The sequence below is a fragment of the Mustela erminea genome, chromosome 1 (assembly GCF_009829155.1).
Source record: "Mustela erminea isolate mMusErm1 chromosome 1, mMusErm1.Pri, whole genome shotgun sequence".
Classification (NCBI taxonomy): Eukaryota; Metazoa; Chordata; class Mammalia; order Carnivora; family Mustelidae; genus Mustela; species Mustela erminea.
The window spans coordinates 90,448,318-90,475,674 of NC_045614.1; the positions used below are offsets into that span (position 1 = coordinate 90,448,318).

At 37.1% G+C, this 27,357-nt stretch overlaps 1 protein-coding gene across 1 annotated transcript in view; it reads right to left on the reverse strand.

Annotated features, from left to right (window-relative positions):
- Positions 1-2,104: 2,104 nt before the first annotated feature.
- Positions 2,105-27,357, reverse strand: part of ACAD11 (acyl-CoA dehydrogenase family member 11) — a 92,076-nt gene continuing 66,823 nt past the window's right edge. Inside the window, exons 14-20 of the mRNA XM_032333236.1 lie at positions 19,648-19,714; positions 18,282-18,367; positions 16,169-16,240; positions 14,864-15,018; positions 4,206-4,322; positions 3,233-3,342; positions 2,105-2,348 (exon numbers count right to left, since the gene is read on the reverse strand). Coding sequence (XP_032189127.1) covers positions 2,234-2,348; positions 3,233-3,342; positions 4,206-4,322; positions 14,864-15,018; positions 16,169-16,240; positions 18,282-18,367; positions 19,648-19,714 — 722 coding nt within the window. The 3' untranslated portion in view covers positions 2,105-2,233. The remainder of the gene's footprint in view (positions 2,349-3,232; positions 3,343-4,205; positions 4,323-14,863; positions 15,019-16,168; positions 16,241-18,281; positions 18,368-19,647; positions 19,715-27,357) is intronic.

Sequence of the window (27,357 nt, forward strand, 5' to 3'; positions counted from 1 at the left end):
CCAGACCACCACAATAAAGCAAATGTGGCAATAAAGCAAGTCAAATGAACTTCCTGGTTTCCCAGTACATATAAAAGTAGTATTTACACTACACTCTACTAAGTGTGCAATAGTATTGTCTAAAAAAAAAAAAAAGCAGTGTACACACCTTAATTAACAATATTTTAGGGGCGCCTGGCTGGCTTAATCAATAGAGTATGTGACTCTTTATCTCAGGGTTGAGAGTTTGAGCCCCATGTTGGGTGTAGCGATTACTTAAAAATAAAATCCTTTTTTAATTTAGAATTATAAATTATAATTCTAAATTTAGAAAGGATTTTATTTATTTGAGAGAGAGTGAGCACAGAAGGAGAGTGAGAAGGAGAAGCAGACTCTCCAATTAGCAGGGAGCCTGACAAGGGGCTCAATACTAGGATGCTGAGATTATGTCCTGAGCTAAAGGCAGATGCTTAGCTGACCGAGCCACCCAGGCACCCCTAAAAATAAAATCTTTAAAAAATACTTTATTGCTAAGAAAATATGTTAACCATCACCTGCACTTTCAGTGAGTTAATCTTTTTGCTGGTAGAGGGTCTTGCCTCGATGTTGATGGCTGCTCAATCACCAAGGTGGTGGTTGCTGAAGCCTGGCATGGCTGGGGCAATTTTTAAAAACAAGACAATGAAATTTCCTATATGAATTGACTCTTTTCCTCATTAACTTTTTCTCTGTAGCATGTGATGCTATTTGATAGCATTTTACCCACAGTAGAATTTCTTTCAAAACTGGAGTCAAACCTCTGAAATCCTGCCACTGCTTTATCAACTAAGTTTATGTCATATTCTAAGTCTTTGTCACTTCAATAGTCTTCACAGCATCTTCCCCAGGAGTTGATTCTACCTCAAGCAAGACTTTCTGTGCTCATCTATAAGAAGCACCTCCTCATCTGTTTAAGTTTCATCATGAGATTGCAGCAGTTCAAATATAATAATAATGAACAAGTTTGAAATATTGCAAGAATTACCAAAATTTGACAGACAGACAAAGTGAGCAAATGCTGTTGGAAAAATGGTGCTGACCTGCCCGACGCAGAGTTGCTGCAAACGTTTGATTTGGAAGAAGTACAAAAAGTGAAGCACAATAAAACAAGGTATGCCTTATATCTGCATTTTAGATATAAAATCACTACTTAAAAAGTATTAATGAGCTATTTTACCTTTTTCTCACACTAAGTGTTCCAAATTTGGTACATATTTTACACTTACATTGTGTCTTAATTTGGATGTTAAATTTTCAGCCAAAACACTTGCTCTATATTTAGATTTCATGAAATTTACATTTGAAAGGGTCAATTCACATACCCAAATTATTGCTAGCATACTTAAAAGTTTTCCAGTAACTGAGTTAAGAATTGATATTTAATTAAAATTTTAAACAATCAAAGTTCCTCAGTTGCACTCAGCACAATTAAAGTGCTCAAGAATCACATGTGGCCAGTGGCCACTGTACTGGCAGCACTGATTTAAAGAGCCACAGGATGTTTGTTTAGGGTGTTGATATTAACGGGATGGCATTCAGAACAGATGGCTGGTAATCTCTTCTCAAAACCAAATAACTTTCTTATGGTTTAAACTACCCACTGTTCTTGTCAACACATTATACATAACTTAAAACTTTCTTAATTATGTTTTCTCATAATATGCCATGTTTTCTATCAAACTTTAAGCTGCGTTCAGATTTTATGCATACACGCTTTCTGTTAAATTATGAAGAGGCTTATATAAATTCTAAAATGACTCAGTCGGTCCCTACCCCAGTGCAAACACTGTGGTACTACAAAGTGTTAAACCACCCTCTAAAACCAGTGTTAAAAAAAAATCCCATCGTATTTTTTACAGAGCAATGATTCCTTGAACATTTACTTAAATGGAACAGTTCCTGGGACTCAAAAAGTCAAAATATTTTTATGCCTATGTTTCAGCTCTCCAGTTTACTTATTTCTTTACAAGTCGAATGTTTTAAAAATAAAGGCTAACCACATAGGTAATAGACTGAACGACAGCAGCTATAGAATTTCTTATTTAACTTAAACCTTTGTGACCCTTGAAATTATAAAATCCAATGATCAAAACAGATGCTTTAATCTTTACTGAAAACGAGTAATTAATCCTGTGTGCAAACTGGCATGAGACAAGAACGAGGTACAAATGCCAGAGCCCGTGAAGTGTGTGTGAAGGCGAGACACCGCCACCTGCTACACCTTGGACCTAATGCCTCCAGCTTGGTCCCGCAGCTCCATCGCTGCGATTGCTGAGAGGTGGACTTCATCGGGCCCGTCTGCTAAGCGCAGGGTTCGCATTAGGGCATACCTGGAACAAACAAAAGGAGCAGGAATGGCAGGAGTTATTGACCAGGAACATCATACTTCAACGTCAGTCACTGACTCTAAGCCAAGACTATTCATTTTTGAACTCTCGCCAAGACAATAAAAAGAGCACAAAGAGAACCAAGGAAAGTAAGCCTAAGAGTGTATGAAATGCCATAGAAAGTTCTCACTTTGGGGAGAGGAATCTTAAATGGCCCAGTGCCGTGGGCTTAATCTCAGTCTTAGTTTGCTTTAGGGTTCTAGAAGTTGCTAGAACTAAGAGATATCTTAGATAAGCCACATGGAGTGAAGTATAAATATGTAATACTTACATACTGTAAATAAGTAGTACTATATATTTAGTTCTTATGGTTAAAAATGGATGGAAAAAACTGGTGGGGCACGAGACTCTTGTCTCCAGTGTGGGAGAGAAGGTGGCATGGGGACCTTGTAGTGAGGCACTGGAGTGTTCCTTGACTCCCAGCAACCAGAATCTGGACATTAGATGGTCACTGGCCTGAGCCATCCCTGTGGAGGGGGCAAACAGTCCTAAGGACATACCCAGGCCTGGGTCTGGGTGCCCTGTGCCATCTGTGCTTCTGTCACATCATTCTGGTTTCGGGATGAAGCCCCAGTGTCATTTCCTCACTAGTGCATGAACCCCAACGTGGGAAAAGTTGACATCACTGAGCAAAATGATAACTGTAATCATAAGAGCAACTATTTATTGGTACTGGGTACCTATATTACCTCATTTAGCCTTGAATTATACTTTTAGTATCTTTGTTTTCTTCTGAAACAATAAGGGTCAAGGCAGCTATAGATTTTTAATTCCATTCCATTCCAAGCCTGTCAAATGTAGATGATTACTAAGTGACACCTACTTACATGTTAGCCAGAGGGTAATCCTGGGAAACACCCGCACCTCCACACACTTGGATCGCCCGGTCAATAATTTTGCAGACAGTCCGAGGGGCAGCCACTTTAATCATTGCTATCTACATAAGCAAGATAAAAAAGGAATGTTCCTTTCTTAGTACACAATGTGACAGAATTTGATATAGTCTGTATTTTCTTTGTGAAATGAGACAAGGGAAATTTCCCACATGAATTCATCACTGAAACAGGATCTTTGATAGAAGCCAACAAAGAGATTCATTGTAATGAGGCTAATGGCCATAATTCCATCAATACAGACATTCTGAAAAGAGATATCTCTTCCAAATCATATTTTATTACTTATGACTTGCCTTGTTTCCAAAAGGATTTAAGGCAGCTGATAAATCACATTTATCACCTTAGGGATCATTAAAATAATTCAAGAGCCTTTATTAATCAGTTTTCTCTTGGTTTTTAGAATTAAACAATTACATTCTTACTCCATATCAGCCAGAAACATAAAAAGATAGCAGATGAGATGTATCTTTTACGAAGATGCATGTATATACATGTATATATATATATACTATGTGGTAGCAAAGTGCTGTGCACTCTATCACCTTGGTCACTCTTCAGTAGAACCCTAGGCCACAGGCAACAAGGTCAGATACTTTGCCCAAGACCACCTGCCAGAAAGTGACATTCTGGGTATAATTCCAAGTCTGTTTAGTCTTGGATTTCCCTACTCCCTGGTGCTGCATCTCAAGAATGCTGAAGATATTCTACATCCTGAAAATCATTCCCTAAAACAGGCAAGTGAAAGGAAAACTAGCAAGTGACATATATTTATAATCTTGAAACCAAAATCACAGAAGTTGTTTCCAATATTCTTAGTACCATCAAGGCACCTCAAAACCTGAAAAGCCCAGTGGGTGAAAGAAACCGAAGAAGGTTTGGCACACAGTGGCCCAAGGGGCTTTACCTCTTTCTTAGCGCCAGCGCTGCCCAGAGTGTCAATGCTGTGGGCAGCTTTCAGGGTCAACAGACGTATCTTCTCAATGGCAATGCGGCTTTCAGCAATCCAGTGAGCCACAACCTCCTGCAGGGCAGCAAAAAGGAGGACTGGATAAGCTGGCATGAGGTCCACATCTAACACGACCTTGTAGCTTGGTGAAACACTCTAGGCCAACGACCGTTTCCAAGCCTTACTTTGTTGTTTAATGACGGAGTTCCTTTATTTGATACGTACCAGCCAACCACGTACTTGAGCAATGCGAAAGTTAACACTGCCAGACTTCAGTTAACAACGCTAGACATTTTCTTTGCTGAGAAAGATAATTTATTTTGGGTATCTTGATGTCTAAAGTCAAGACGGCTGAACTGAGCAACCATCTTATTGCTGAAACATTCCTCCCTGGCCCTCCTGAGTGCTAATCTTATAGTCTCATTGAAACTCGGATAAATATATATGATGGTGGACTTGTTTATAGACAATTGAGATGATCCCCAGGACAATGTCAGTGTGGGGAAGGTGCAGCAGTTCTTTGTTGTGTTATTTAGTAACAATGACCTTTGCCTTTGATGAACAGTTGTATGAACCGTACCACATGTGTAGATTGCTGTAACCACAATCAAGGTACAGAGCAGTTCCATCTCCTCTTTAGAGCTAGCTGCTGCCCCTTTTTAGTTATACCCTCCCCAACCTCTAAACTCTCACAACTACTGATGGTAAGTTATCAGCTACTATCATTTTGCCTTTCTCAGAATGTCATGTAAATGGAATCATGTAGTATGTATTTCTTTAGAGACTGGCTTCTTTCACTCAGCATAATGCTTTTGATTGTCATGGACCAAGTTGTTCTGTGTACCAACAACTGTCCATTCCTTTTTATTGTTGAGTAGTATCCCACTGTAAGGATGTACCAGTTTGTTTATCCATTCACCCACTGAAGGATATTTGGGTTGTTTCTAGTTTTTGGTGATTATTAACAGAGCTTCTGTAATCATGTGCACACAGGTTTCTGTAGGACTATACTTTTCATTTTTTAAAGCAAATGCAGGGAACAGAACTACTAGATAATCTGGTAAATGCTTATAAGAAACTGTCAAACATTTTCCAGACCAACTGTACCATTTTGTATTCCCACTAGTAGTATATAATAGTTTCAGCTGCTCTGGGAAACATTAGCACTTGGTATTCTATTTTTTTTTTTTTTTAAATATAAGCCAGAAACATAAAAAAGATAGGAGATGAGTCATTTTATTAGTCATTTTAACAGTGCAGAGCTATTTCATGGTAGTTTAAATTTGCATTTTCCTATGACTAATGATGCTGATCACCTCTTGATGGGCTTATTTTCTGTCTATATATTCTCTTTGGTGACATGTCTGTTCACGTCATATCCCCACTTTTTAAATTGGATTGTTCTCCTACTGCTGTTTAAAGAGCTCTTTATTAAAGATACAAGTCAACTGTCACATGGGCAATTTCCAAATATCTTCTCCAAGTATGTTTCATTTTCATTCTCTTAAGAGTAACTTTCAAAGTACAAATGTGATTAAATTTAATGATGTCCAATTTGTCAATTTTTTCTCTTATCAGTTGTGCTTCTGGTGCTTGTCTTAAGAACATTTTGCTTAATCTTGTCACAAAGACTCATTCCTATTTTTTTTCCTAAAAGTTATATAGTTTTACCTTTTACATTTAGATCTATGGTTTACTTGGAGTTAAATTTTGTGTGAGGTGTAAGGTTTAGGACAAGTTTCATTTTTTTTTTGCCTATGAATGTCCAACTGTTCCACCACCATTTACTATAGAGACTAACCTTTTCCCATTGAACGGTCTTTAATTGGTTTTGTTTTGGTTTTGGTTTTTTCATCCATTCCATCACTCTACGATGTGATTAAATAGCGCATTTACATTTAAAATAGTTACTGATAGATATGTTCTTATTGCCATTTTGCTCATTGTTTTCTCATTGTTTTTGTAGTTCTTTGCTCCTTCCTTCCTCTCTTGGTCTCTTTCCTTGTGATTCGTGACTTTTAAAAGTTTTCTGTTTCGCTAGGCTGCCCCTACCCAAACCTTCAGCTAAATAGGGTAGACTTCTGTTGGAAGTATTTTTCAAAAATTTTTGTCTGTGCTCACAGGCATTTTCAGTTTGTTAACTTTTTCAGCTCCAAGTCTGGAATGTATAGGCAAACAAACAAACAAACAAACAACCCAACTCAGGGAACTCACTACCATGTTGTTCTTTTAGCTTAGCCAGTCTCCCACCTCCTCTTCACCTATCAGAGTCTTCCAGTGTTTGTTTTATAGCTAATACCCAGGTTTTTAGTTGTATTCAGCAAAAGGAATGGGGGAAAGTGCATCTGTTTCATCTTTCTGGAAGTAGAAGTCACTGGAAATGACATTATTAATCTATATAGGCACCTATAAACTGCAATGCAGAACTCTCTGGGAATAGCTGGATTGGGGAATGTGGGCTGGAGCTGAAGCTGAAGTGGAGGCTCCCTGACTCCAGATCTGGGCCTTGGAACCCACACATTCAGGCATGTGTGCAGAGCACAAAATTTAACAACTTAAATGAAGTGGACCAATTTGTCAAGATTCATAAACTACCAAAACTCACTGCAGGTGAAATAGAGTATTCTACAATAATAAAGAAGTTGAATTCACAGTTTAAAAGCTCCTGAAATAAGAATGATCAGGTCCAGATAGTATTACTGGTAAATGTTACTAAATAATTAAAGAAGAAATAACACCAATTCTGTGCGATCTCTTCTACAAAGTAGAAATGGAGGAAACACTTGCCAACTCATTTTATGAGGCCAGAATTGCCCTAATCGAAAACCAGATAAGAATAAACAAGACCAATATAGATGCAAAAACCTATGAGGAAATAAAGTCCAGCAATATATAAAAAGAATGTACACCACAACCAAGTAAGATTTATCTCAGGAATGTAAGGTTCATTCATATTAAAAAATCAGTTACTAAGAAAAATAATTATTGTAATATGCCATATTAGCCTGAAAAAGAGAAAGTACATGATCATGTCAGTTAATCCAGAATAGCACTTGACAAGATTCAGCATGTATTCATAATAAAAACTCTCAGCAAACTAGGACTAGAAAGGAACTTATTCAACCCAATGTAGAGCATCTAAAAAATTCTACAGTTAACATGCTTAATGATAAAAGACTAAGTGCTTTCCCCCCAACACTGGGAACAAAGCAAGGATGTTTATTCTAACCACTCCTATTTATCATCATTGAGGGAAGTCCTACCCAATGTAGTGAGTCAAGAGAAAGAAACTGCATACAGTTTGGGGGAAAAAAAAGAGGTAAAACGATCCATACTCACAGACAATGTGATTGTTAGAAAATCCTTAGGATTCTACCAAACAAAGCAACCTTCCTAGAACTAACAGAGTTTAGGAAAATCATGGGATACAAGATCAACACATAGCATCAATTTTTTGTCTATATGCTAGCATTAAACAGTTGGAAACTGAAATTTTAAAAATGCTACTTACAAGAGAATTTTTAAAAGGCACAAATCTAACAAAATGTGTAGTATCCAAATGCTAAAAAATTATAATATTGATTAAAAAAAAAGGAAGCCTAAATATAGAGGAATACTGTGTTTATGGACTGCTAGACTAATAGTACAGATGTCAGCTGTCTTCAAATTCTTCTACAGATTTAGTGTAATTCCAATCTGAATTCCAGCAGGACATTTTTGTGGATATAAATATACCTGTCCTAATATATAAATATAAATATATACCTGTCCTAAAAATTATGTGAAATGCAAAGAAACTAAAATAACAAAAACAATTTGAAACAGAAGAAAGTTAGAGGAATCAGATCACTACCTGATCTGAAGACTGTGTGGTATTAGCAAAGGGAGAGATGATAGGTCTTTGGAACAGAAGAGACTCCAGAAATTGACTCGTAAAAATATGGGTTGGGCTCTCACTCAGCAGAGTGTGCTTTTCCCTCTCCCTCTGCCCCTGACCCCAGACTCGTGCTCTCTTTCTCATGTTCTATCAAATAAATAAAATCTTTTAAAAAATAGAAATATTAAAAAATAGAGCAAAATCTGTTGGGACACCTAGCTGGCTCAGTTGTTTGAGCATGTAACTCTCTGGGTCATGAATTCAAGCCCTGCTTAAAAACAGGAGCCTACTTAAAAACAACAACAAACCACACCAAGAGATAAAGAAGGGCATTATATAAATATATATATATATTTTTTTTATAGCAATCCACTTACATCAATGGATAGATCACTGGGGCAGAAAGTCAACAAAGAAACAGTGTCTTTGAATGGCACATTAGATTAAATGGACTTAACATATACAGGGAACATTCCACCCCAAAACAAAGAATATACATTCTTTTCAAGTGCAAATGGAACATTCTCCAGGATAGATCATATTAGGTCACAAAATAAGCCTCAACAGATTTAGGAAAACTGTAATCCTATCAAGCATCTTTTCCAACCACAATGGTATAAAACTAGAAATCAATTACAACCAAAAAAGAAAAAAAAAAAAAAGGAAAAACACAAACATGTGGAGGCTAAACAACAAGCTATTAAATAACCAATAAATTAACAAAGATATCAAGGAGGAAATTAAAAAATACATGGAGACAAAATGAAAACACAATGATTCAGTCTATGAAGTGCAGTAAAAGCAGTTGTAAGAAGAAAGTTTATAGTAATACAGATCTAGAAACAAGAAAAGTCTCAAACAATCTGGGGCACCTGGCTGGCTCAGTGGGTTAAAGCCTCTGCCTTCAGCTCAGGTCATGATCTCAGGGTCCTGGGATCAAGCCCCACATCAGGCTCTCTGCTCTGCAGGGAGCCTGCTTCCTCCTCTCTCTCTGCCTGCCTCTCTGCCTACTTATGATCTCTGTCTGTCAAATAAATAAATAAAATCTTAAAAAAAAAAAAAAAAGAAAAAATCTCAAACAATCTAATCTTACACCTAAATTAACTAGGAAAGGAACAAATGAAGACCTAAGTTAGTGGAAGTTAGGAGATAATAAAGATCAGGGCAGAAATAAAATCGATAAACCATTAGCTAGCCTCATCAAGAGAAAAACAGAGAAGACATAAATAAAATCAGAAACGAAAGAGAAGTAACAGTTGACACCACAGAAATTGATTAACTACAATTAATTAGAAGAGATTACTATGAACAGTTATATGCCAACAAAATGGGCATCCTATAAGAAGCAGATAAATTCCTGGAAACATACAATCTTCCAAAAATGAGTCAGGAAGAATGATTACTGGTAATGAAATGACTCAATAATAATAAAAAATTCTCAACAAACAAGAGTCTAGAACTAGATGGCTTCTTAATTCTACCAATCATTTAAAGAAGAGTTATTAACGATTCCCAAGAATAAAAAAGGAAGGAAAGCTTTCAAATTCTTCCTACAACACCAATTAAAATGAGATAGACAGTACAAAACAAGAAAACTGCAGGCCAATATCCCTGATGAACATAGATGGCAAAAATCCTCAACACCACATTCAACAGTACAATAAAGGGTCATCAACCACAATCAAGTGGGCTTTATTTTGGGGACACTAGGATGGTTCAATATCTGTAAAATCAATCAATGGGTATACCACATTAACAAAATGAAGGATAAAAATAATATGATTATCTCAACAGATGCAGAAATAGCATTTGACACAATTCAACTTCTGTTCATGATAATAACTCTCAACAATATGGGTATAGTGGGGACATACAAACAAACAAAAATGTCACCTATAGACTCTTAAAAGAATGGCTAAAGAAATTTCCCTAAACAGAAAGAGGAACCTTAAGAAATCAGGAAAAAAGAATGAACATAGTAAGAAAATATATAGTTAAATACAATTGACTTTTCTTTGCTTCTTGAATTTTCTAAATTATGTTTAACAGTTGAAGTAAAAATTTTAACACTGTGATGTCATTCTAAATTTATGTAGAAGAATTATTGAAGACAATTATAAATGAAGGAGTTAAAGCGACTTAAATTAAGGGAGATAAAGTTTCTATACTTCATTCAAATGGATAAAATGAGGACACTGGTAAAATACATGCATTTATACAAATATGTATATATTTATATAATGTAATACCTAGACCAGTCACTAAAAGAGCTAGGGGTGCCTGGGTGGTTTAGTCATTAAGTGTTTGCCTTTGGCTCAGGTCATGATCCCAGGGTCCTGGGATCAGGCCCCACATTGGGTTTCCTGCTTGGCAGTGGGAAGTCTGCTTCACCCTCTCCCACTCCCCCTGCCTGTGTTCTCTCTCTTGCTGTGTCTCTGTCAAATAAATAAATAAATAAATAAAATCTTTAAAAAAAAAAAAAAATAAAAGAGCTATACAAAAAGGTATACCCAGAAACACTATAGATGAATCAAACTGGAATTCTAAAAATGTTAAATTAACCTAAAGGAATGAAAAACAGAGAACATAAAACAATAAATTAAATGGCACACTTAAGTCATAACATGAATTATTACAAAGGCAAAGACTACGGAGTGGATTAAAAACAAGAACCACCTAAGTGCCAACTAGAAGAAATTCACTTCAAATATAATGATATAAGCAAGCTAAAAACAAAACAAAAAAATAAAAAATATGTAATATGCAAACATTAATCACATGAAAGCAGGACCAGCTATATTACTATCAGATGAAGCAAAACAAAGAAAATTACCAAAGACAGAGAGGGTCATTATATAATGATAAAAGGGTAAATCCATCAAGAAGAAGTAGAAATCTTAAATGTGTATGCAGCAAACAATGGAGCTGCTGACTATGTAAGAAAAAGCTGACAGAAATGAAAGGAGCAGTAAACTAATCCACAATCCTAGCTGAAGCTTTAACACCCCTCTCCCAACTACTGATAGAACAACTAGACAGAAAGTCAGCCAGAATACAGAGGAATTCAACAACACCAACAAGCAACAGGATCTAAGAGACATTTATAGAACATTCCACCCCAAAACAGGAGAATACACATTCTTTCCCAACGTTCTCAAACAGTAAGAGAAACAATATCCTAAGCCACAAAACAAATCTCAACAAATTTGTAAGAAATTAAACAATACAGTTTGTTCTGTAACCACAATGGAATCAAACTAGAAATAAGGACAGAGTAACAGGAAAATCTCCAAACACTTGGAAACTAAATAACACAGTTCTTAAATAATTCATATGTCAAAGAAGAGGCTCAAAGAAAATTGAAAAATAAATTGAGCTGAATTAACATGAAAACACAATATATCACAATTTGTGGGACACAGGTAAAGCAGTACTGAGAGGGAAATTTATAGCACTAAAAAACATACATTAAAAAGGAGGAAAAGTCTCAAATCAATAATGGATGCTATCACTTCAAGAACCAAAATAAATCCAAAAAGCAAAACAAACACAAATAAGCAAAAGGAAGTATATAATAAAGAGCAGAAATCAATAAAATAGAGAAAATCAATGAAACACATATCTTGTTAATATTAAGCCCTAATATAACAACCACATTTTATAGTTTTGTATGTTAATAATTAATATATTTTAGGGGCGCCTGGGTGGCTCAGTGGGTTAAGCCACTGCCTTCGGCTCAGGTCATGATCTCAGGGTCCTGGGATCAAGCCCCACATCAGCTCTTTGCTCAGCAGGGAGCCTGCTTCCTCCTCTCTCTCTCTCTGCCTGCCTCTCTGCCTGCTTGTGATCTCTCTCTGTCAAATAAATAAATAAATAAATAATCTTTAAAAAAAAATAATATATTTTATATTCTTTGAAAAGATCAGTAAAAGCAACAGACCTCTAGCAAGACTGACAAAGGAAAAAGTAGGCACAAATTACTAATGTCAAGAATGAAACAGGAGATATATCACTAAAGAATATAGAAACCAAACCTTATCATAAAATCCTACAAGCAACTGAACATTCAGGATTGATTCAGCAGTGAAACTCAACAGATAATAACAGATACTTCTGGTTGGCCATAATGAGTTTTTTGTTGTTGTTGTTTCCATTCCTCATCATAGAACTGATATTTACAGTGGAGAATAATTTGTTAAGTTTGATCAGCAGCCAATTACAGTGCTATTATTTGATCCACATTAACCTTCCATAGTCACTTTTATGCTTGGTTATATTTGCTGCAGTACCTTTCTTAAACGGTGGTATTTGATCAGTTTTCCTATAACACTGATGTTCAACATAATAGCTGCTAATAACTACTTGTGGCTACTGAGCATCTGAAATATGCCTAGTCTGAATGAAGATGTATCGTAAATGTGAACTATACACCCAATTTAGTAAAATCAGTAGTTTTTTTTTTTTTTTTAATTAAAGATTTTTATTTATTTATTTGACAGAGAGAGATCACAAGAAGGCAGAGAGGCAGGCAGAGAGAGAGAGAGGAGGAAGCAGGCTCCCTGCTGAGCAGAGAGCCTGATGCGGGACTCGATCCCAGGACCCTGAGATCATGACCTGAGCCGAAGGCAGCGGCTTAACCCACTGAGCCACCCAGGCGCCCAAAATCAGTAGTTTTTTAAAAAGAATGTAAAATACCTTAATCTTTTTATATTTATTTCATTTTGAAGTGATAACATTTTAAATATACTGGGTTAAATAAGATAGATTATAAAAATCAATTTCATCATTCTTTTTACTTTTAAAAAATATAGCTATTAAAATTTTTTTTTTATTTAACTAAAGCTTTTTTTTTTTTTTAAACGTTCAGTTACTAGAACATATTTCTATTGGATGACTCTAGAGGTTGAACCAAGGCTCTAAATTAACAACTTCAAATAAGCCCCAGCAGTAAGTATCTTTTTGATAACTATAAAGCTGGGTGATTATAACTTCATGAACAGATCACAAATACATTTATTTTTTAGCTTTTGAATAAAAGAAAGTATTCTCAGTTGGGTCTCTACTGACCTTTGATTTGCTGAAAAGCATTCAGTGGGCAGAAACTGAGTGCTCTAAGAAGGTGCCAGATTAATTTACTAAGACATTATTTTGATACAGAACTTTCTACTTTCGTGCCTGAAATAATTTAGAAGGCAGCTGGAAAAGAGTCTCCAAATTCAGGGAAATGGAATGTTACATACATAAACTGAAAAAAAAAAAATCTGGCTCATATTTTTGTTTACGACATGCCTCAACATCTCCTTTGCTTCTGCCAGATCATTTTCTTTGTGCCAAATGCAAGAAGTTTCCAGTGAAGGGAGGCATGTTTTTGAAAAGCTCAGGCTTGTTCTGCCTGATACATTAACTTACAAAAAGCAGGAGGGAAATTTCCCTCTGGTATAGTGTTAAAAATATCTCTCATGAAACTTAAGGAGAGTGCTTTTATGTGTTCAAGATGTCTCTGCATCTCTCCCTGTCCTCCCTGCATCCTGCTCCAGGGTTTGGGTGGCAATCTTGAAAAGAGAGAAGTATAGGAAGAAATTGATGCCATGAGCAACTCTTTAGCTCCTACTCAGAGCAGCATGGAGTTGTATCCATGGTCCCCAAAATTGATACCTTCTTTTACGTCCTCCCACAGTGTCCATCCAACAGCTGAACTCCTTGCCCTTGCCATATACTAAAGGGGTTCCCCACAAATTATCCCTAGGTGTGCGCCAAAAATAGGCTGTATTTTTTCCATAAGAACAGTGTTATAACTAAATCACAGATATGCTGAATAATATTTCACAAAAAGAAAACACAGTCTATAGGAATTTAAGGGAAAAAATATACTGTGAAATTTTAAAAGATGCTCACAAATATACAAGGGGACCAATGTACTAAAATGTACATGTCCAGCAAACACAATACAATTTTATCAGCCTACATTTGACCTAACACTAAAATGTTAGCAATCCTAAATACTGAATATTTAAGAATAATTTTTCTTGCCTTCTTAAAAGGAGGGCTTTTGGGAGATGATTTGAATATCCCACTTATAGTTTCCCAAGGAAGTCAGAATGACTGCTTCTTTTCCCTCTTGATAAATATTCTCTAATTTTGATTATAGTGGGCACATGTAACTTTATTGTTTATTGTGCTTTGTAAAGAACAGACTCCATAGTACATAACTTATAAATGGGAATTCAAAAAATCATGAACATCCCACCAAATTATTGGTCCCATTTCTACTTACATTTCTCTAGTAACAGGGAACTCACTTCCTACAGAAGCAGGCCTTCCATTTTTTAGATCTCTCTCCTCTCACTGAGTTGTAGGTTATTTTCCTATATTTCCTCACTTATTACTAATTCCCTTCAGAAAGCCAAAGAACAAGGCAAATCCTTCTTCTTTATGCCAGCCCTCTCAGATCCACAGAGAATGCTAATGTACCAGGTTCTCTAGAGAACAAGAGTATGAGAAAGTTGAAGGAACTGTCCATACTCTTTGAGCTGTGCTGAAGCACGTTGGGAATTATTTAATCTTTCACAAAGTTAAAGATCTCTCATTAGACTATATTAAGTACAGAAAAATATACTTTGTGGAAAAAAAGCATCTTATTTACGTAGAGGAAATCTCCCTAAGATCAATAATGCTGTTTTGTTACAAGGTCAGTGAGTGCATGGGGCTATAGTAAATTCAAATAAATAATCACACTTACATGTGAAAACAGTTTCTTCTTAAAGGCCACCCTCTGTGTTGCTCGTTCACACATAATCTGCAAAGCTCGTTCTGCCACCCCTACTGTTCTCATACAGTGATGGATTCTGCCTGGTCCAAGGCGGCCTTGGGCAATTTCAAATCCCCTACCTTCACCTGTAAGGAAGAAAGGAGAACATGAAAGTGGCCACAGCCCACTTATTTTGTTATTTACACAAATCTTGAGAAAACGATGAACTGCCCCCTCAATGGGAATTGTGGTATTCTGGTAGGAAAAAAGTCAGCTCTGTAATAGTGTTCATTATTTATGGAACTTTTGATTTCCATGTTTTTTAAACTACCACTGTTAAACATTTTAATCCAATTCAGGAACTGTCTCTTGAGAACCAACTATCCATGTATTTTTTAAGTGCCGCAGTGGTTACAAAGGTAAGACACAGTCCCTACACTAGGAGTTCAGAATCCAGAAGTAGGGGCAAGGATGCTAGGAATAAGGGATATGGAGGAGAACAAAGAAAGGCAAAGGAGAGAGAGATTGTCTCCTGAGGGCCTGGCAGGCAGCAGGGGCTTGTTGAGTGGATGGGGTGAAGAACACAAAACCATTCTGAAAGAAGTGCCATTTGAGATGTTCTCTGAAGGTTGGGTAGGATTTTAGTAAGCAAGAGGATGAGGTCATTCCAGCCATTCAATATGCAAAGTTATTTATACTTCTAATGGGTTTATATATAAGACTTGAATTCAGAAAGAACATTGAGGTTTTCTTAGAACAAGTGGAGACCTGAAAGTCATGTTTTAGGAAAAAGTATGTTGCTCTGAATTGTACATTTTTTGTACTTAGCTATGTTTTCAATTGATGTGATATATAAAACCAAATCAAACACTTGAGAGCTTGTTTGGAGGTTCTAGCAGGGGAGCGCAGCTACTCGTGTACCCTTGACCGAAGAACGGTGCTCTCCTCTATCGAGGAAGGTTGTCCTCTTCGACCGAGCGCGCAGCTTCGGGAGGGACGCACATGGAGCGGTGAGGGAGGAAGGGGACACCCGCCTAGCCAGCCAGATCAGCCGAATCAACCCTGGCGATCAATGGGGTGACAGATGTCGCAGCCAGATCGCCCTCACATCCCCAAATCAAACACTTAAATATTATTCCATGTAAAAAAAAAATCCACCATGAAAAATGTTGCCTTATAAATGGAGTAGGAGGGAAAAGTATCTAAATCAAAGTATATTTCTTATCTTTTCCAGATTCAGACCTGAAAATACTTTAGTACACAATACTGGAGAATCATTTCTCCAACTTATCTCACCTAGTATTAAATTGGTGGCAGGAACTCTTACTTGATTAAAATGAATCTCAAAATGTCCTCCATGGAGATGATCTATAAAATAGAAAATATAATTTTAAAGAGCAAAATGAGTTGACCAAAAAAATTTCATATATAATTAATAATTACTCAAAGAAATTACTCAGAAGTAGGACTTAAGAGCCTTATATGTCAGACAGTCCTAGGTAGACCTCAAGCTCTGAACCCTTAGCACTCCATACCCTAGAAAACTCATCAACTGTTCCACTTAGAAGAGATTTTAGAAATCATTTGATCTAGATTTTCAAATTCATTTTCTGAAGTTGCAGAGTTACTAAAATGGAAGGTGGCTTCACAGACCCAATCAGATTATCTTACTATTATTTTATTACTGCTTTTTCTTTGAGACTTCTAATATATGGGGTTCCATAGAAAATTTTGCTTGGAAAGAGAAAAAGGTTCCAATGGTTCAAAAATTAAAAGTGAGTAATGTAATTCAAGTTTCTTATTTTATCATTGTGTAAATCAATGCCTGAAGAGGCAAAGAGCCTCCTGCAAGGGACAGAGCAGGCTCAGTATTCAAAAACAAAGCAGTGACTGGACTTTAAGGTATGTTTACTCCCAGTCCAGGCTTGTTCCCTATGTTTGCCTCTTGGAAATGCTGGCATTTGATGGAGACTGGGAACATTTCTGTCTTTACATCATACCGCCTACCCCTCCTCCTGCTCCCCACCCACCCTTCATCAAGTTCTGGAGATAATCTCATGCAAATTCCACACCCTTTTCCTGTCAGAATAGACATTAATAATTGATCTTCTCCACAATTGTTTCTTTTGGCCTTGGGCATGGGAGTTGGAGAGGTGCTGGTGAATCTGTCTCACTGAAAATTCAAATATAGGTTCTGCAATAGAGGTGATTTCCAGGCAATTTAAACTAAAATCCATTTTGGGGGTCTTCAGGCCATTGCTCTGCAACCCAACAAATCCCCATGCACAATTTCCTCTAGTGAGCTTGTTCATCACCGTCTTGAAAATTATGCTTAGTCTGCGGGTATATTCTATAGCTGCATCCTGTGGGAGGTGATGTCAAATGTTCTCCAAAACTCCAAGTCTTACATCTGGTATTGAACATTTTTATTAGCCATATTCAACTACAAAGACAAAGCCAGGGTCACCACAGATCATATGGATCAGGTTCAATAAACTTTTCCATAGCATTTACCTGCTGATTTGCTGTAATTTAGTTATTTATGTGTTTGTAGTTATTGCTACTCTCTCCTTCCCCTAGCATGTAAACTCCATGAGGGCACAGATCCTAGCCTATTGTGTTCGCTGATGTATTCCAAGCACCTAGAACAATGGTCAGCCCTCAATAAGTACTTGCTGAGTGAATGACCTGAGCAGCAAGGGAACAATGAACAATGAGCCTGAGGTAGGTAGCAGGAAACAAAAGTATCCTTGCTTTTTAGAAATTCCACCCAAAGAACAGAAGGAAGGAAAGTTTTGCATTCAAATCAGTCAAAATTCATTGCTTAGTAATAGTTTTTGTAGTTTGATTGGTTAAAAAAGCTAAACTTGAAGACAAAAGTGAATTTTATTGGGGTGCCTGGGTGACTCAGTTGGTTAAGCATCCATCTCTTGATTTTGGCTGGGGTCATGGTCTCAGGGTCATGATCTCAAGCCCCGCACTGGGTTATGCACTGGGCCTGGAGCCTATTTAAGACTCTCCCTCTCCATTTGTCTCTCACCCCCATTCTTGCTCTCTCTCTCCCAAAAAAAAAAGTGAATTTTATTATGGATTACTTAGATTTAATTTATCTAAGTCTGTTTCATTATAGCATTCTCCAGGATGACAGAAGCATCAGTCTTAGTTGCTGTTCCTTGAATACAATCTACCCTTTCCAAAAAGGAAACAAAATGAAGTCCAGTGTTGCACCACTTCTCTCTCCTTGCTTTATTCTGAGTTCCACCAGCATTTATATGAAGATAGTCATCAGCACTAAAGGACTTCTAAGAATACATCTCCTACATTATAATGCTATCTGTTCCCTTAAGTGTTACTGCATATTTCAGTTGTCCTGCTTGCTAATGCATGCTCATATTGGTTGAGTACTTACCCATGTAGCCAAACACTGACAAAGGCCTTATTATTTCTACTCCAGGTGTGTTGAGAGGGACAAGAACCATGCTGTGTTGTTTGTATCTAGTTAAAGAAAAACAGATGTTAGGAAAAGTGTGCTAAGTGGAAAAATAAAACAGATCCTAGGTGGAGTTGCAATTGTCATTTTTGTTGTTATTATGTAATCATGTAAGCAATGATGTCTGGAATGGGAATTGTGTAAAAGACATACATCAAGCAGAGTTGGATGTTGGCTGTGATCTGGAACAGTAACAATGATTTGAAAATAAGTTAGTTATTTGAGGATTCTCGTTGCTCAGCAATGGAAACTGGGAACTGATACACAATATCAAATTTTGCAAGACTATCAACTTTGATCTACATATCTAATCACTTAATTACTTATAGACAGTTCTGAAAATTTTAATGTATTTTATAATCTGATCCAAACAGTTCTGAGGATTCAGCAACAATTTATTTTTATTTATTTATTTATTTATTTATTTATTTATTTATTTATTTATATTTTTTAAAGATTTTTATTTATTTATTTAACAGACAGAGATCACAGGTAGGCAGAGAGGCAGGCAGAGAGAGAGGGGAGGAAGCAGGCTCCCCACAAAGCAGAGAGCCGATGCGGGGCTCAATCCCAGGACTCTGAGATCATGACCCGAGCCGAAAGCAGAGGCTTTAACCCATTGAGCCACCCAGGCGCCCCTCAGCAACACTTTTTAATGCAGGAAATTGCACAGTGAAGAACATACAGAAACACTTCCTGAAATGCTTCTTAAATATTATCTTACAGTGAAATAACTGTGAAACACAAATGTGACATTAATCTCACATTTTATATTATGATTTGTAAGTCCAAATGGTGTATTTAAAAATATATATATTTTAGAGTCGGTGGGAGAGACAGAGGTAGGAGGGGCTGAAGGAGAGAATCTTAAGCAGGCTCCATGCCCAGTGCAGAGCCTGATACAGGGCTCAGTCTCACAACCTTGAGATCATGACCTCAGTGGAAACCAAGAGTTGGAAACTTAACTGAGCCATCCAGGTGCCCTGACCAAATGGCAATATATTTTTTTAAGATTTTATTTCTTTATTTGACAGAGAGAAATCACAAGTAGTTGGAGAGGCAGGCAGACAGAGAGAGAGAGGGAAGCAGGCTCCCTCCTGAGCAGAGAGCCCGATGCGGGACTCGATCCCAGGACCCTGAGATCATGACCTGAGCCGAAGGCAGCGGCTTAACCCACTGAGCCACCCAGGCGCCCCCCCAAATGGCAAATTTTAAGTAAATTATGTGGATAGAAAGCGCAATTCTTATTCCCAAATAGATCTCTCAATCACAATTATTTTATTACCTGGTTGCAGAGGCATTTTTTGTTCTTCCCAAAACAATTGCAATTGTGCACTTTGGATTTCCAGCTCCTAAAGCCAGGGGGAAAATAAGCAGAATACAACACAAAAAGAAATTTTTAGTCTGACATTTCACCCTTAAAGTTCTAATCCCTCCAAGTTTATCTTGCAAAAAAATAGGAAGAAAACCCTTAATTCATTTAAAAATGCTTATGTGCAAAACTGCCCAGGCAAAGCCAAGAGTGGACACCATCAATAAGAGCTGCAAAAATAACCAGAAACTGAAGCCATGAAACAGCTGCAACCCTTAAGACAAAATGACGGCTCTCTCATTCATACTATTTCGGCATGTTAGAAAGGTTGTGAAATTCTTCTAGCGTATTTCCTCCTGTTTAGATCTCCTATTTTCTGACATATGACCAACAAAGTATTAAATCTCATATGGTATTAACTATCCAGCCAGTGGCTGAGAAAGACCTCATTTCCCTTACCATGGAGTTGGGTGAAGGTGAGTTGGTCTGAGGATCTCAGTACCTATCCTGACTATACTATTTGGTCAAGACATACTAAGGAGCGGCTGAGGATGATTTACTTGGAGTTGTCTATATATATAAGGCTCTGACTCTACCATCAATAAGCCTAGGTTCTCATTTTTTTATTTATTAAAGGTCAGGAATTTGAAATCTAAAGTTCTTTCCATTTTAATGCAAACTTTTATTTTATCACAGTTCACAGCTCTATGGCAATTTCCCAAAGGGGCCTTCTTATAAAAACTACATTTCTTTTTCACCAGTTAAGTCTAAGCCCTGTCCCTCAGGGAAACTACCATTTAATTGATTTTCTAATTACAAGGCTACACACCACAGGATCAGACTAAGTTAAACACATCTGTATAAAATCTTTAAACAAATTATCAGATTCCTTTTTTTAACTTTTTATAAAAAATGGTTTTAAGAGATTTGAAATCATTTGACCATTCAATGAGAAATACTGGGAATTATTTCAAATACAGCAATGCCTCTTATCCACAAGGGATATATGTTCTAAGATCACCAATGGATGCCTGAGATTGCAATTGGACCAAATCCTATGTATACTGCTTTTTTCCCCATACATACACATATGTGATAAAGTTTAATTTTTAACTTAGACATAGTAAGAGATTAACAACAACTAATAAAATAGAACAATTATAAAGTATACTGTAATAAAAGGTTGTGAATGTTGCTGATTAGGCAAGAAACAGAGACCATGGCAAACAGAGATAAAGAAACGGAGGATAAAAGTCAAGAGTAAAGGTAGAGAGAAGGGGTTTACTTTAAACCCCAGGACTCACAAATGAAATTTTAAAATTCCTTATAGTTGAATCTCTGGCTCTATAGAAGAAGCAAATGAAACAGAATTACAGTCATATCTGTACTCTTATTGAGTTTTTGGTGTATCTGAGGAGATACTAAACTAAATAAACAGAAAACTATACAGTAGAAATTAATTTAGAATTTGCTAGAGCTCAGAATGGAAACCAAATTGGTAGCTTTTTTATTTATTTAGCACACACGTGACAAGGGGGAGGGGCAGAGGAAGAGGGAGAGTGAAAAAAATTCCAAGCAGGCATCACATTGAGTGAGGAGCCCTACTTGAAGCTTGATCCCACAACCCTTAGATCATGACCTGAGCCGAAATCAAGAGTTGGACATTCAACCAACTGAACAACCCATGCTCCTCTTGATAGCTTTTCTAAAACCAACTTGGAGAGATTCACGAATGCAGAAATTTGTTTGTCCCCCATTACTCCTGAGATTCCATTAAAATAAATATATAGGTCTGTTCAGGTTTTCTATTTCTTCTTGGTTCAGTTTTGGTAGTTTATATGTCTCTAGGAATGCATCCATTTCTTCCAGATTGTCAAATTTGCTGGCGTATTAGTTACTCATAGTATGTTCTTATAATTGTTTGTATTTCTTTGGTGTTTGTTGTGACCTCTCCTCTTTTATTCATGATGTTATTAATCTGGGTCCTTTTTCTTTTCTTTTTGATAAGTCTGGCCAGGGGCTTTATCAATCTTATTAATTGTTTCAAAGAACCAGCTCCTAGTTTCGTTGATCTGTTCTACTGTTCTTTTGGTTCCTATTTCATTGATTTCTGCTCTGATCTTTATTATTTCTCTTCTGCTGGGTTTAGGCTTTATTTTCTGTTCTTTCTCCAGCTCCAAAGGTGTAGGGTTAGGTTGTATACTTGAGACCTTTCTTGTTTCTTGAGAAAGGCTTGTATTGCTATATACTTTCCTCTCAGGACCGCCTCTGTTATATCCCAAAGATTTTGAACAATTGTGTTTTCATTGTCATTTGTTTCCATGAATTTTTAAAAATTCTTCTTTAATTTTCTGATTGCCTTATTCATTCCTTAGTAGGATGCTCTTTAGCCTCCATGTATTTGAGTTCTTTCCAACTTTCCTCTTGTGGCTGAGTTCTAAAGCATTGTCATCTGAAAATATGCAGGGAGTGATCCCAATCTTTTGGTACCGGCTGAGACCTGAAATGTGACCCAGGATGTGATCTATTCTGGAGAATGTACCATGTGCACTACAGAAGAATGTGTACTCTGTTGCTCTGGGATGTAATGTTCTGAATATATCCGTGATGTCCTTCTGGTCCAGTGTGTCATTTAAAGCCTTTCCTTGTTGATCTTTTGCTTAGATGATCTGTCCATTTCAGTGAGGGAGGTGTGAAAGTCCCTTACTATTATTCTATTATTGTTGATGTGTTTCATTGATTTTGTTATTAATTGGTTTATATAATTGGCTGTTCCCATATTAGGGGCATAGATATTTACAATTGTTAGATCTTCTTATTGGACAGACCCTTTAAGTATGATATAGTGTCCTTTTTCATCTCTTATTTAATATTTGCTTAAAATCTAATTTGTCAAAGGATTGCCACTCCAGCTTTCTTTTGATGTCCATTAGCATGGTAAATTGTTTTCCACCCCCTCATGTTAAATCTGGAGGTGTCTTTGGGTCTAAAATGAGTTTCTTGCAGACAGCATATCGATGGGTCTTATTTTTTTATCCATTCTGATATCCTGGGTCTTCTGATTGGCATTTAGCCCATTTACATAAATATTTAGCGCCATTGTATTGCCTGTAAGGTAACTATTTCTGTATATTGTCTCAGTTCCTTTCTGGTCTGTTACTTTTAGGCTCTCTCTATAACCAGTAAGGAGACTGATGCAGTCAACAAAAATCTCCCAACAAACAAGAGCCCAGGGCCAGACGGCTTCTCAGGGGAATTCTACCAAACATTTAAAGAAGAATTAACACCTATTCTCCTATACTGTTCCAAAAAATTGAAATGGAAGGAAAACTTCCAAACTCATTTTATGAGGCCAGCATTATCTTGATCCCAAAAGCAGACAAAGACCCCATCAGAAAGAAGAATTACAGACCAATATCCCTGATGAACACAGATGCAAAAATTCTCACCAAAATACTAGCCAATAGTATCCAACAGTACATTAAGAGGATTATACAACACGACCAAGTGTGATTTATTCCAGAGCTGCAAGGTTGGTTCAACATCCACAAATCAATGTGGTATAATACATTAGTAAAAGAAAGAATAAGAACCATATGATTCTCTCAATAGATGCTGAAAAAGCATCTAACAAATTACAATATCCTTTCTTGATCAAAACTCTTCAAAGTGTTTTGAAGGGAGAGGGTTTTGAAGGGAAAGGGATAGAGGATCCATATCTCAATATCATAAAAGCCATCTATGAAAAACACACAGTGAATATCATTCCCAATGGGGAAAAACTGAGAGCTCTTTCCCTAAGTTAGGAAAACACAAGGGATGTCCACTATCACCACTGCTGTTCAACAGAGTACCAGAAGTCCTAGCCTCAGCAATTGGACAACAAAAAGAAATAAAAGGCATCCAAATTGGCAAAGAAGTCAAACTCTCACTCTTTGCAGATGATATGATACTTTATGTGGAAAATCCAAAAGACTCTATTCCAAAACTGCTAGAACGCAAACAGGAATTCAGTAAAGTGTTAGGATATAAAATTAATTCACAGAAATCAGTTGCATTTCTATTCACCAACATAAGACAGAAGACAGAGAAGTTAAGGAGTCAATCCCATTTCAAATTGCACCCCAAACCATAAGATACCTAGGCAAAATAACCAAGGATGCAAAGAATCTATACTCAAAAAACTATAAAGTACTCATGAAAGAAACTGAGGAAGACACAAAGAAATAGAAAAATGTTCCATTTCATGGATTGGAAAAACAAATATTGTGAAAATGCCTATGCTACCTAAAGCAATCTACACATTTAATGCAATCCCTATCAAAATACCGTCAACTTTTTTCAAAGAAATGGAACAAATAATCCTAAAATTAATATAGAACCAGAAAAGACCCCAGATAGGGAGATATTAAAAAAGAAAACCAGGGCGCCTGGGTGGCTCAGTGGGTTAAGCCGCTGCCTTCGGCTCGGGTCGTGATCTCAGGGTCCTGGGATCGAGTCCCACATCGGACTCTCTGCTCAGCAGGGGGCCTGCTTCCCTTCCTCTCTCTCTGCCTGCTTCTCTGCCTACTTGTAATCTGTCTGTCAAATAAATAAATAAATAAAAATCTTAAAAAAAAAAAAAAGAAAACCAAAGTTGGCGGCATCACAATTCCAGACTTCAAGATCTATTACATAGACTTTTTTTTTTTTTAAAAGATTTTATTTATTTATTTGTCATAGAGAGAGAAGCGAGAGCAAGCACAGGCAGACAGAGTGGCAGGCAGAGGGAGAGGGAGAAGCAGGCTCCCCGCCAAGCAAGGAGCCCGATGTGGGACTCGATCCCAGGACGCTGGGATCATGACCTGAGCCGAAGGCAGCCGCTCAACCAACTGAGCCACCCAGGCGTCCCTATCACATAGACTTTAAGCTCTGTAACCATCAAGACAATATGGTACTGGCACAAAAACAGAACACAGATTGATAGAACAGAAGAGAGAGCCCAGAAATGGATGCTCAACTCTATGGGCAACTAATCTTTGACAAAGCAGGAAAGAATATCCAACAGAAAAAAGACAGTCTCTTCAACAAATGGTGTTAAGAAAACTGGACAGCCAAGTGCAGAAGAATGGAACTGGACCATTTCCTTACACCACACACAAAACAGGCTCAAAAAATGGATGAAAGACCTCAAAGTGAGAGAGGAATCCATCAAAATCCTTGACGAGAACACAGGCAGCAACCTCTTCAACCTCAACTGCAGCAACTTCTTCCTAGAAACATCGACCAAAGGCAAGCGAAGCAAAGGCAAAAGTGAACTATTGGGACTTCATCAAGGTAAAAAGCTTTTGCACAGCAAAGGAAAACAGCCAACAAAACCAAAAGACAATGGACAGAATGGGAGAAGATATTTGCAAATGACATATCAGATATTTGGGCTAGTATCCAAAATCTATAAAGAACTTAACAAACTCAATACCCAAAGAGCAAATAATCCAATCAAGAAATGGGCAGAAGACATGAGCAGACATTTCTGCAAAGACATACAGATGGCCAACAGACACATGAAAAAGTGCTCAACATCACTCGGCATCAGGGAAATACAAATCAAAACCCCAGTCAGATACCACCTCACACCAGTCAGAATGGCTAAAATTTACAAGTCAGGAAATGACAGGTTTTGGTGAGGATGAGGAGAAAGGGGAACCCTCCTACACTGCTGGGAGGAACGCGAGCTGGTGCAGCCACTCTGGAAAACAGTATGGAGGTTCCCCAAAAAGCTGAAAATAGAGCTACCCTATGACCCAGCAATTGCACTGCTGGGTATTTACCCTAAAGATACAAACGTAGTGATCTGAAGGGGCACATGCACCGGAATGTTAATAGCAGCAATGTCCTCAATAGCCAAAGTATGGAAAAAGCCCAGATGTCCATCAATAGATGAATGGATAAAGAATGGATAAGAAGATATATATGTATATATATATGTGTGTATATACACACACACACACACACACATATAATATATATGGAGCCATCAAAAACCATGAAATCTTGCCATTTGCCACAACATGAATGGAACTACAGGCTATTATGCCAAATGAAATAAGTCAATCAGAGAAAGACCATTATCATGTGATCTCACTGATATGAGGAATTTGAGAAACAAGATAGAGGATCATAGGGGAAGTGGGGGAAAAATGAAACAAGATGAAACCAGAGAGGGAGACAAACCACAAGAGACTCTTAATCTCAGGAAACAAACCGAGGGTTGCTGGGGGGAAGGAGGGTGAAAGGGATGGGTGGCTGGGTGATGGACATTGCAGAGGGTATGTGCTATGGTGAGTACTGTGAAATGTGTAAGACTGATGAATCACAGATCTGTATCCCTGAAACAAATAATACATTATATGGGGAAATGAATGAATGAATGTATAATGAAGGCATAACCATTACAGAAAAGGAAGTGAGAAGGTGAGATGTAGGACTGTAGGACTGGGGGTATTGGTGGTTACCAACAGATGAAAGATTTCAGTAAATATCTAGGAAGTAGATGAGGCAAGCTGATCAGTGAAATGGGCAGTGAAGTCAGAGTCTTGAAAATGAGGTAAGAAACTGCAAAGGGAGAGGGTTCTGGTCCCAGAGGCAGAAGGTATGACTGAGAAGCAAGGCTACCAAAGATGAATTAATTCAAGATTTTTAGGTGGACATATGTACCAGGTGGCACTCCCGTAGGCAGGTATGTGACACATAGCCTGAAAAAGAAAAGTATGTAGCATGTTACCAAAACAAAACAAAACGAAAAAAACCTGAATAAAGTTATTTTGAAGCTTGGAGTCTATAGCTTGATAACTAGCTTCCTATCAGTGACTCTAAACTGAATCCCAGGCCTCCTCCACCAAAAGTTTCTTTATATAATTTCCACCTAGGAAGGACACATGGCTGGGAAAGAGCTCTGTGAAAAACTCCATTTACCCTTGCTTTTCTCTTAAGTATGCTCAGAAAACCAAGAATCTGTACTACGTGAAGAGAACCTGCAGCATTAAAGAGAAATAACTGACCAAAATAAATAAACTGTAAAACTGACCATAGAGGAACAAAATAAAACAAGAAACAGAGAGAATCTAAACAAAACAAAACAAATGAGTTAAACCAAACAAAGAAGTTCTAGTTGGTATAATTTGAGACATTCAAATGTATTACAGCCATAAAACCAGAAAAGGATGTTGTGAAACAGGAACAACCAAAGAACAAGAAAATAAAACTCTTAGAGCTTAACACATGACTGCTAAAGCATAAAGTTAAATAGAAGCACTAAAAATCAAATCAAGAAAATTTCCCACAGGCAGAGGAAGAAGTCAGAGACCAAAAGTAGGAAAGCAAAGAGAAGAGACACTTAAAGCAAAAATATAAAATCTAAGATCACAGTAAAAGAGGTCTAAAAAACGAGAAAATAGTCCAAAAAAAGAAGAGAAAAATAAAGGGAAGAACTTATCACTGAAACTTGAAAATTCTCTAGAACAAAACAAAACAAAAAAAACGTCTTCAGATTAAAAGGGCCATTGACTGGCAAGAAGAATCCATCTCTAGGCATTTCAAAACATCAACTATAAAGAGAAAATCCTAAAGGGTTTCAAAAAGAAAAAAACAAAAACAAAAACCAAATAATAAGCCACCTCTAAAGGAATGAGGATTAGACTTGCA